The sequence below is a fragment of the Rattus rattus genome, chromosome 5 (assembly GCF_011064425.1).
Source record: "Rattus rattus isolate New Zealand chromosome 5, Rrattus_CSIRO_v1, whole genome shotgun sequence".
In the NCBI taxonomy this organism is placed as follows: Eukaryota; Metazoa; Chordata; class Mammalia; order Rodentia; family Muridae; genus Rattus; species Rattus rattus.
This window is the reverse complement of record NC_046158.1, coordinates 67591481-67602865: the sequence shown is the minus strand read 5'-3', so window position 1 is coordinate 67602865 and position 11385 is coordinate 67591481. Positions and strand designations below refer to the sequence as shown.

Below are 11385 nucleotides of genomic sequence, written 5' to 3'. Positions count from 1 at the left end.
AATAGAGATGACCACAGTGTTCCTCATGAGACTGAAACCATGGAGTCTCACTTCTGTGTGGGGCACAGAAGTCACACACCCGTACTCTCAGCATTTGGGAGTTAGAGACAGGATGATCAGAAGTTCGAGACTATCCTCTGCTACAGAGAAAGTTTGAGGCTAGCCTGAGCTACATGAGACCCTGCCTCAAACAAGTACACCAGAAAGAATCTCTCATCTCCATGTGAAGCTTTTAGGACTGCTCTGGGTGAGTTGTGCAGTACTGTGAGACGCTGTACAAAGTCCCATTTTCCAGACGAGGAAGGAGGAAGTGACTTGCCACTGGTCATGGCAGGCTGACAGAACTTGGTCACCTGCCTAGGGCCCCTTCAGTTTCTGTGGCCTGCTTTCTACCTTCTTGTTTCCCTGCTGGCTAAGTCAGATACCCTCTGCTGCTGTGGACAGTACAGGGGACTCCCTAGGACAGGTACTAATCAGTGACAGATTCAAGCATCCTGAGGCCTTGTCCTGGGGACAGCAGGTCTTGGGGTCTCACAGATCAGGTTCCCTGCACCGCAGCCTCCCTAAGCTTCAGGAAAGCTCCAAGGGAGACCTGGATATGACTTCAGAGAGTGCTGGAGTGTGTAAAAGGCTTTAGTCCAAGGGCCTCACTGGGGGCTGGTGTATGGCACTGGAGCATCTGGCCTCACCTCATCTCTCTTATCCCCAGAATGTGAGGCCAGCGTGAGGAGCTCAGCTCCAGGAGTGCGCTGAGCAGAGCGGGACAGTGCCAGAGAGCCTGGCAGCAAGGAAGGTGGCCCTGGGTTTCCCTGAGCTCTGGAACAGGGCCTCCTGTCAGTCACCTCCCATCTGTGCCTATCCAAGGACACAGCCCACCCCACCTCACCCCACAGCCACCATCTTGGTGAGCAAGCAGTGAAAATGACCAAGTCACCCCCGCTGGAGGGCCCAAGCTGACCCTGGCTTGCCTCATCCCTGGGAAACACATGAAGGATTCATTTCCGCTCCAGCAGAGCTTGGCCCCAAAGGCCATTTAAGAACTGGATCCCTGAGAGGGTCTAGTGCATGCCAGCACTTAGAATTAAACCGAGCTAGTTTAATCTAGCTTAGGCTGTAAGAAAACTTTCTCTCAAACATAAAACAAAACAAAACAAAACAAAACAAAAACAAAAAAGAAAGAGTCCCCTAGTTTTGGTGAGCATGGCAGAGGCAGGATGAGCTCTGTGAGTTGGAGCCTAGCCTGGTCTACATGGTGAGTCCCAGGACAGCCAGGGCTACATAAGAGAGAGTCCATCTCAAAACACAAAACAAGATACAAATCGTCCTTTATTACTATTGCCCTCCACCTTCTGACCACAGTCCCTACCTTCCCTTATGTGGTCTGCCCAGCCCCCCCAGTGCCATTCCCTGGTGGGTCTCCCTTTCTCCACAGGCTCAGTCTTCCAAACTTTCCTCCCTCTCGCCTTTGCACCTGCTGTAGCTTCTGCTACCTAAAGTACACGAGATCCTGCACCAGCTGACATTTACCCACCCCACAGCCTCTCCCCGCCCCAGTCCCTGGCTAGCGTGGGTACCTGTAGGTCTTCGGGGCCCTCAACAGAACCTCTGTGGTGACTGCCTCTTAACCCACACCTCCTCCTGACGTCAGGCCTGGCTTGCAGGGCACCTTAGGAAATACAACCCCAGCCCCACCCTCTTGCATTCAGTCTCAGGGAAAATCAGACATGAGGTGTAGAGAACAAAAGGGGAAAGAAGAGCCCTAGGCTGGAGGGGAGGGAGCACCCAGGACAGGGCAAGGGTAGGAACATGGCTGCCCCAACCCTAGCTCTGGGGAGTCAGGCAGTAGACCTGGAGCCAGACGGCCTTTGTCCTGCAGTACATGGCTCACTGGGCACATTATCCTTCTTTATCTTTAGAAACCTCATCCAGCTCGCTGCAGGTGGGGGCATACGTCTTCATTGGTGTGGGCGCCATCACCATGCTGATGGGCTTCCTGGGCTGTATTGGTGCTGTCAACGAAGTCCGCTGCCTGCTGGGTCTGGTGAGTCAGGGCCCTGAACCTGTGCTAACCCAGGTCTCCAGGGTAGGGAGTTCTTCCTGGGATGGGTGCAGACACCTGAAGGCTCATAGCTAACTCTGTACTTCTTTGTCCCCAGTACTTCGTCTTCCTTCTGCTGATTCTTATCGCACAGGTGACTGTAGGGGTCCTCTTCTACTTCAATGCTGACAAGGTAAGCACCCTTCTTCCTGCTTCCAGCAGGTGAGGTCCTCTAAGGCAGGATCCTTGGGGCAGGCAGGAAGCCACTCAGTCGTCACAGACAGCCTAGGAGGTCATGGGAAGTCTTCTGCACAAGGACACCAAGGTGTTTGAGGTAGTGAGAGTGGCCAGCCAGACTTGTCTCCCCTAGTGAGGGGCGGGGCAGGGTTGGCCCTCTGCCCCTGGTGTGTATGGTAGTGTGTTTGTTGGGTCTTGGTGGCACCTGTAATTGAAAGTGGGACCAGTAAAGGGAGGGTTAGAGCTTGAGATGGAAATCAGAATGCTGTGTGGCCTTAGACTGACCACTTCCCTCTCTGAACCTGCCTTACCCTCAGTAAACAGGGACTCTGGGGAACACCAGTACATGGCTCAGTGAGCATCTGATCCATGCGAGGCATTTTTCGTCATTAAAGCTCTTGAGTGTATGTCGAATGTGCCACAGATGAGCCCAGGGAAGAACCTGATGGTACAGATGTTAGTCCTTTGTAAGCAGAGCAGTGTTCAGCTCTCAGGATGGAAAAGTCAGACTTACTGTAGCTTAAGGTCAAAGGATGTCTGATGCTGGTTCCCCCATAAGCCTCCTGTAGAAGCCTGGAGTCTGGTCAGCCCTCCCACTGGGATGGAGTTTCCATAGCATGGCCCCTCGTGGTCACAGGATGGCTACCACAGCACCAAGCAGAACATCTGCACTGCTGTGGCCAGAAGCAAGGGCAGTGCCAGCCAGAGTCATCACTTTGCTCAGATAGCCTTCTTCTTGCCAGGGAAGGATCACGAAGGCACTTGAGAAAGCTTAGCACGGAGCCTTCAGACTGGCTGTTGGGAACTATGACTGCCCACTGCTCAGGTCCGAGCACCTGCTGTGTGGCACCTTCTAGAAGCTTCACACACGTGAGCTCTGGACAGTAGCCTTGCAGGGTGAGTTCCATGTGGACAAGAACAAATGCTTTTTATTGAGACAGGGGCTCACTTTGTAGCCTAGGCTGGCTGAGAACTCAGGGATCCACCCACCTCTGCTTCCTAAATGCTGGGATTGAAGGCGTATGCCAGCATGTCCAAGAAGTGGATGCTGAGAAAGAACATTGGTCATAGTCACCCAGACACCAGTGTCTCTGCTGCTGGGTCCACACACAGGCCATAGACCAAGCTCAGTGCTCACCCATCACACCCATGGCATCGACAGTCACCAGCCCAGTCATGTGAGAGGCAGGATCATACTCAGGCCTTCTTATTGCTAGTGGAAGAGTCAGGGAGGCCCAGGCTCCCCTGCTGCCTTCAGAGGCCCACTGGGGCCCAGATGAGCCCTGGGGCCTCTCTCCCATCTGCCATACAGAATGGGGCTGGCTTGTGTAGCCATAGGCTCCTCTCGGAAACTAAGACTCTGGTCCGACATCAGCCAGCCCTTGGAAGAACTGAGGAGGCTGGTGCTGTGCTAGTCACACACCGAGTTTGGTCATTTCTTGAAACCATGCAGGAGATCAGAGAGGAATCTTATTTTCAGATGTGGGCGCTGAAGCACAGAGAAGTTAAACAATTTACCTATGTTCACACAGCCAGTGAGCAGCAGAGGCAGGATGGGAGCCCAGGCATCCTGGTTTATTGGTCCTGCTGATAAGACACTCACTGCAGTGGTTCCTTCCCTCAGTCTACTTTGGTTTGTAACGCACACCCAGCCTGTTCTCCAGGTGAGCTGGGCTGGCTCCCAGCATGAGCTGCAATCAAAGTGAGTGAGAAGAGAGCCTGCTCCGGGAGCAGAGCCGCCATGGTAGCTGAACCTGACCTGAGCCCTGAGCCTCCAGGTGGCCAAGGCAAAAGAGGAAATGATGGAGTTACTAGATGAAAGGAAGCTTGCCTGGATGTCAGGCAGGAAGCCTGTGGTTAGGGGAGGGAAACTCCTTACCCAGCAGGGTGTAGGGTCAGGTACTCATTTCTCCCTTGTGGCTTTTCTGGGGACCCAGTCAGGGTACATGGCAATGTCATTAGGTAGGAAGCTGGTGGTCTTTGCAGGGGATCAGAGCCACCCCCAGCCCTAGTGGAGCCATCATCCCTTGGTGAGGACAACACCACCCTCTGGGTTGGCGTCAACCCCACATTAGGGGCCAAGCTTGAGCATAACGTGTTTTAGGTTTACACTTTCCATTCAAGAAACAGAAACTCACAAGAGCCAAGTGACTTTGGCCAAAGTGACACACTCAGCAGCCTCTGAGTGACTTCCCCAGGGTCTTTCTGCCTGCCGCTGCTCATCTGTGGTAGAAGCTCAGGAGAAGCCTCTGGGTGCCCCAGCCCCTGATAGGGCTGGCGGGAGAGTCAGACCTTTACTCTTTCCAGTGCTGTGTGCCCCACAGTGCTTCCTCTGCCACCCGACTACCTCAGGCTCCACACCCTGCTCCTTCCTGCACAGAATGGGGGATCCCCTGTGCTTGGTGAGGTTCTTTCCCTTTACCCCTGAGTTGGAAGAAACAGAACCCACGACCCCCAGGCACTTTGTAAATCACAGCACAAGACTAAACATTTCTTGGTGTTTATTTCTGCAGAGAGGCCCAACTTGGAGGGGGCATGGGCAGGCAGGGCTTCTCAGGGCAGAGGAAGAAGCCTTCTAGAGGATGGATGGCAACTCCTCAAAGACCCACTCAGAACTGGTTCTGAGACTCTGGGCAGGCAAAGCAGTCTCTTTCTGCCTCAGCTTCCTCTTCTGTGGAGGGATGCTTCAGGCCACTCTCCCTTGTGTGTCTGTAGCAGAAATGTCCTCTGAGACAGCAGCTGTAGCCACTCAGTGACAGTGTGGCCCACAAACAGGACATTGGGCCCCCTGTGCCCTGTAGACAGCGTCTCTGGGAAAATCAGTGCACATAATCACACCCCAGACCCTTCAGTCCAGGCTGGCCTTGGAGTTCTTATGTCAGCAAAGATGATCTTGAACTTAGGGTATTTCTTACTGCCCCCTCCCAAGTGCTAGGGGTACAGTCATTACCACCCCTCATCCTCCACCCCCGAGTTTTGTTCCATCTGGGGATGAGAGCTAGGGCTCTGTGTGTGCCAGGAAAGCACTGAGTCACCAAGCCACATCCTCAGACTTCCCAGTCCCTCTGGAAGATCTGAATGCGTCAGAACCCCCAAAGGCCTTTTCCCAGTGCCGTGTGGACACTGGGCAGTGGTGGGTATAGGATGCAAGGCCCAGGCCCTTGGCTGGTAAGCAAGCATCACTGCTGTGGAGACTTTGCTGGGCCGGGGTAAACAGGTAAGCATGGTGGGTAGCTGCACCCACCGTGGTCAGTGTTAGGATAGGCTGAGTGAACAGGACTCAGGGTGAAGTCACAGACTCGGGGTGCAGTCCTCATCCATGGGCTGCTGGCTGCTGTGCCTTCACCCAGCCAGTGTTGGATAAAGAGACCAGGTCTGGCCTTCAGGGGCCCTGCTCCTTGGCAAGCTCCGATGCTGGTTGCTGTGTGGCTTGGGTGAAGTTATATACACTCTCTGAGCTGTGTAGATGTCTAGGAAGGGCAGCAGGGAGTGAGGGAGCCAGGAAAGAAATGAGGTCTCCTGCTTCCCTGTTGGCATGCTGGTTTGACCTCAAATGACAGCTGTGTGCTAGCTTCCCATTAACATGTACAGAGGTATTAAGAACATGGATTAGGTTGGAGTGCAGGGCCTAGAGCTACAGCCTGCGGCCAAAGGGCTTCACGTGGAGGTTGTGTGAGGGCAGATTGTTTCAGAGATGGTGTTAAGGAAGCCTGAAGTCACGAGTGTGCTCAGGCCTGTGTGGCAGAGGTGGTAGACCAGGCTCCCAGAGACAAAATCCTTCCCTGTGAGTGGTCTGCTCCTTTGGGAGGGAATGTCTCAGCTATAGGACAGATGGCCCTTTCTTCCCAGCTGTGAAGGGAGAAGGCAGCTGGCTGTTGGTTGCCCAGGGTCATAGAGATGTGGGTGGAGTTTCTCCAGGGAGCCAAGAGCTCTAGAGCCCCTGTGCTCTGCACAGGGCTACGAGCTGAATGTCCGCCTGTGGTGGCTGGGTGCATGATACACTCCTGCAGAGTGGAGCAGCGGGCTTCTAGAATCACTCGGGTGCCGATTAGAAGTGACAGGCCCCGCCCGTGGCCCCAGGTGGAGAGCCTCATTTCTTGAAAGCCCTTCGAGGAGTACCAGGCAGCATCTTCAGTGGGACCCTAGGGAGCAATGCTTGACTCTTCTGACACATTAGAGTAGACTTCACTGCCCTGCAGAAACTGAGGAGGGACTGCAGAAAGGAAGACAGAGGACACCAGCCATCTTTGGTCCAGGAAATACTTAAGCTAGGGCTTAAGGGTACCGTTACCAAGGAGATAGTGTGGAGAGCTGCTGGCATTGAGAGGCCCCACCCTGTGACTCGCCTCTGTGGGCTTCTGCACTTCCCGTGAGAGGCCCAGAAAGAGTCTTAAGTGGGATGCTGTGTTGCCCTTGAAGGTCCTGGGCCATTCACACTCTGAATGTTTAGCACTGAACCTGGGAAAAGAACAGTGCAGGCTTCGGCGGAGGGCAGCCTCAGGTGAGGTGGGACTGACCAGGTAGAGGCCTCCAGGAGCCCTGGGAGCCACAGGGTTATGGAATCTGCTGCTGTCTGGCTGTGTGACCAGGAGGCTTGCTCTCTTAGAAAGTAGGACCTGTGGAGTCATCTGAGCTCTCAGATGATCTGTGCCTGGTCTGATACCCTGGGAAGATGGGAGCCAGGGATATTGCCCTTTGAGGTTTCACTAGGAGGGATAATTTGAAAAATTGGGGAGGGTGGTGGAGTTGACACCATCCCAGGGACTGACCAAGGGGACAAGAGACCCCTAATCAGCCATGAATCTCAGTCTCTAAAGCTCTGACTGCTGGCTTTACTCTCTGTTGGTCTTCCTCTTCAGGAAGCTTGTCCCCCAGGGAGCCTGTCAACCCACATATATGGCTGTACAGAACCAGGTGCCAGCCCGGGTCTCTGACCTTAGCTGTGTCAGCCACATCCTGGACTACAGGATGCTGAGTGCTTTCCGTGGGAATCACCCACTCTGGTGGAAATCACCCAGGGCCTCTTACCTGTTGGTATCTGTGACAGGGTTGTGGAGGAGGTAGGGAAGTCCAACTGCCATGACAACTACACTGGGAAAATACAGAGCCCTGTGGCTACAAAAGAGGGACCTACTACCAGAGGCGGATGTGGAAGTGATGGGGAGATGTGTCTTCAAGGCCTGGGGACTTCCTGCTTACTAGAGACTAGAAGCTAGGCCCAGATGGTCAGGGCAGCCAGACCCAAGACATGCCTGCAGACAGCCCGGTTGTGGGGTGTGCAAACCATGGGAGCTTCTCTGGCCCCGTTAAAATTCTTCTGATGGGCATGTGGTTGAACGCTGAGGGAACTTTACAGGCCGATGGCAATCTGAGTTGGGGAGCAGACAAGCTCAAGTTCAAACTTTAGTTCTTGCACAAGGCTGTGTGGCTTGGCTAAGTTCACAAGCCTCTCTAGGCCTGTGGCAAGGGAACAGGGCCAGTCCCTGGGCCACAGGTCAGGTGGGAGGGTCAGTTGAGATATTTCAGTAAGGGCAGTCTGTGAAAGTCAGCCACTGCTGAGCTGCCCATTGGAAAGATCTGGAAGCTGTAGAACTCGATGATGCTTTTTTTTGCTTTATCTTTGCCTGTTTTCTGTTTGCTTGGTAGTTTTGGGTTTGTCTTTTAGTCTGGGTCTTGTGTAGTCTAGGCTGGTCTCATGATGCCCATACAACCAAAGATGACATTGAACTTTTCCCCCTCCCACCCGCTGAGTGGGGTGCTGGATTACAGGTGTGTCCTGCCAAGCCCAGTGTGTGCAGGGCTGGTGGCTGGCCTCGAGTTGACCTAGGCAAGTTGTATACTAAGTGAGCCACACCCAAGCCCATGAGGATTCTTGAAGATGATGCTAGGAGCTCGGCTGACCTGAGAGGCCTGCACTGGCTCCCCAGGCCAAGCAGGGAAGTAGCTAGGAGCCCAGATAGTTGGCCTAGCTGGAGTAGGTGAGCGTCCTGGATACACTGCTCAAGGCTCCCTTGGGAGGCTAAGTAAGGAAGATCATCCTGCATCTGGAGAGCATGGTTATGTCAGGAAGAGAGGCAAGTGTGTGGCTTTCCTGTACACAGTGATCCTTCTGGTTCTCATGGGTAAGCAGATGATGGTGGCCAGCCTGTCTAGGCTGTGAGGGGGAGGCCATGTTCCCACCTTTGTGAGTCTCACCTCGCTCTGGGGCTAGCTGCAGATCTTTCCTCTCCTCACAGTTGGCTGTTGGTGAGAAGCAGTGAGGCCATCCATGTCCTCTGTTCTCTGAAGCCCTCAGAGAACAGGTACCACACGTTTCCCCAGCTGGTGGGGACTACTACTGTTAGTCAGGGTATGGACTATTAAATCCCAGGGAGGGCAGCCATGAAGGGCAGCCATGGAGAGCAGCCATGGAGAGCCCCCACAGATCTTCACCCTGCCCCCTCTAACAGTTATGAGGACCTCAGCCTCATGTGGTGCCACTGACTCTAGGGAAAGCCAGCTTGGTCACATGGCTGAGGCTGAAGTGGTCTTCTGGTTGGACTTCCTGGGCTGCTTGCCTGCAGTCTTGGAGCTTTCCTGAGAGACCACAGCCCATTCCACTAAAACAAGAAATTTGACACTCTCTGCCTCGTATTTTCACTGTCCCTAAGTGATGGGTCTCATGCCCAGCCTCTGTGACAGCTAACCATGGGGAAAGTGTGTTTATTATCTGTACCCTCACCTAGCTGCCCCCTAGCCAACACCCAGAGCCCAGGTGAGAAGAGACCTAAGCCCAAATAGTGAACGAGCTATGGTGCCATCATTTAGTCCTGGGCAAGGATGGCCAAGGAATGGTGACAGAGGGGTAGGAGAAACACTTCTGTAGAGAGGCCACAGGCCTTTCTGAGGAGACGAAGTTTGACAGAGGAGCTAGCCACGTCCACATCCAGGGGAACAGCATTCTGAGCAGCAGGAACAGGATAGAGGCAGCAAGAGGCCTTGTGTGATGTAGCACAGCACTAAAGAACAGGGAGCCAGGGCCGGGGAGACCTGGGCAAACAGTATGGGACCTTGTAAGTCACTGAGAAGACATTGACATGTCTTTTGAAAGTTGTGGGAGGCCACAGGAGGCTTTTCCACATCGAAAGGGAAAATGCCTGGTGAAGGGGTAGGCCATGGCTGACAGGGTTGGCACTGAGCAATGTGCACTAGGGATTACCAGGATGGTGGATGTTCTGCAGCCATGAGCGTAGCCTGGGAGCGCTGGGGTGGAGGAGGCAGGGTGTGTGAGCATGAGCAGCTGTGAGGCCCAGGTTCAAGTCCAGCCCCAACCCTCACACTCTCTCTACAGCTGAAGCAGGAGATGGGGAACACGGTGATGGACATTATTCAGAACTACAGTGTCAATGCCAGCAGCAGCCGCGAGGAGGCTTGGGACTATGTGCAGGCGCAGGTAAGGACGGCTGTTAGTGACAAGACGGCTCATCTACAGTTTTAGGTCTGGATGACAGTGAGGTGATGTGGCTGTGCTACTACTCTTAGAGACAAGACACAAGCGCTCCTGGCCCCTAAGCATAGCCTTGGTGACAGCTCCTGGGCTCACAGCGTTGCCTTTTCTTTGTTGGCCCTGGAAAGGTTGTCCCTTCCTGGCGTCACAGAACAAGTGAGGCTTGCCTGTTCACTCACTGGGGCAGAGCCTGTGGTACCTACTCTTCTGCCTTTCAGTCTGAGCTCTTGGCAGCTGGGTAACAGCTTGGAGCTGAGCTTCCCTACACATGCTTAGAGCGCCCCCTTCTGGCTGTTGCAGATGAGAGCTTGGGCACAGGAGATGGCTCATGCCCCCCTACCCCTACCCCCACGTGTGATTCGATTACCCAAGGAACTCACGGAGAGCAGTGTTAGCTTCCATCCCAGAAGGCCTTTCTGCCCTCTGGATAGAGTATTTTGTCTTTGGAAACAGTGGAATTGATGTTGTCTTGTTCCTCACTTTGGCGACCAGGCAGCTCTGCCCCAGAGCTGGTGCTCAACACTGGCAGGTAGCCTTGGCCTTGACCAGTCTGTCCCTGGGCTCTCTGGACCCATGTGGCACACTGTCTGCCTCATCCTGTTAGGGACCTTAGTTCCTAGTCTTCATTTGTGGAAAGCTCAGCTCACCTTGAAGTGGCAGAGCTGAGGTTTGAACCCAGCACCTGACCCCAGAGCCCCGCGCTCAGCCTTTGCCACCTGACAGACAGCCCTGCATGCATTCTGTATACATGCTGACTAGCCTTTCACTCGAGCTCGCCTCCTCCCCTCTGTGCATTGCTAACGGCTTCTGAGTCTTCCACTGGCTCTCTGCTGTGTAGTAGTTCTTGCTGTGTCTCAGCGGCCTCTCGAAGTCCCTTCTGATGCACAGCACTGGAGTTCAGACCGTGGGTGATGGGCATCTACTGCACCCCAGTGGGGCACGGAAGTGGCCAGCCTGAGTCTCCACCTGGAGGTGGGCTGCTTAGGACAGGCTGAGTGGCTGGTCAAGCAACCTGTCCCCACTGCACAGGTGAAGTGCTGTGGCTGGGTCAGCCCCTCCAACTGGACAGATAACCCGGTGCTCATGAACTCTACCAAGACCACTTACCCATGCTCCTGTGAGAAGATGAAGGAGGAGGACAACCAGCTCATTGTGAAGAAAGGGTTCTGCGAGTCCGACAACAGCACCGCGAGTGAAAACAGGCCTGAGGACTGGCCTGTGCACCCGGAGGTATGTGGGGCTGGCAGCCGGGAGCTGGACTCTACCACTCTCAGAGAGGCAGGTGGTCCAGCTCCTGAATGTGTCCGGGCTGTCACTCAGGCCTACTTCCTTGTTAGATCCCTCCTTCCAGTCTGCTCACACCTTCCTCTACAGGTGCATGGGGTCTCCTCATGAGACCATCCTGGGCAGGCTCGCTGCAGCTGGGTAGTGGCTGACGTGATCTTTCCACAGGGGTGCATGGAGAAGGCTCAGGCATGGCTACAGGAGAACTTCGGCATCCTTCTGGGCGTGTGTGCCGGTGTTGCTGTCATTGAGGTCTGTCCCTCCCTCCTACTCAGCCTTCCTTCCCCTGGGTTCCCACATACCCCTCCCCCACTGACCTTGCATTGCTGCTATCCTGTGA

At 54.4% G+C, this 11385-nt stretch overlaps 1 protein-coding gene across 2 annotated transcripts in view; it reads left to right on the top strand.

Annotated features, from left to right (window-relative positions):
• The window catches only part of Cd82 (CD82 molecule), a 43754-nt gene that overhangs the window by 31319 nt on the left and 1050 nt on the right, over nucleotides 1-11385 (top strand). For both annotated transcript variants that reach the window (XM_032903762.1, XM_032903761.1), the window contains exons 5-8: nucleotides 1917-2041; nucleotides 2157-2231; nucleotides 9606-9707; nucleotides 10791-11297. In XM_032903762.1, the coding sequence (XP_032759653.1) occupies nucleotides 1917-2041; nucleotides 2157-2231; nucleotides 9606-9707; nucleotides 10791-11156 (668 nt within the window). In that variant the 3' untranslated portion in view covers nucleotides 11157-11297. The remainder of the gene's footprint in view (nucleotides 1-1916; nucleotides 2042-2156; nucleotides 2232-9605; nucleotides 9708-10790; nucleotides 11298-11385) is intronic.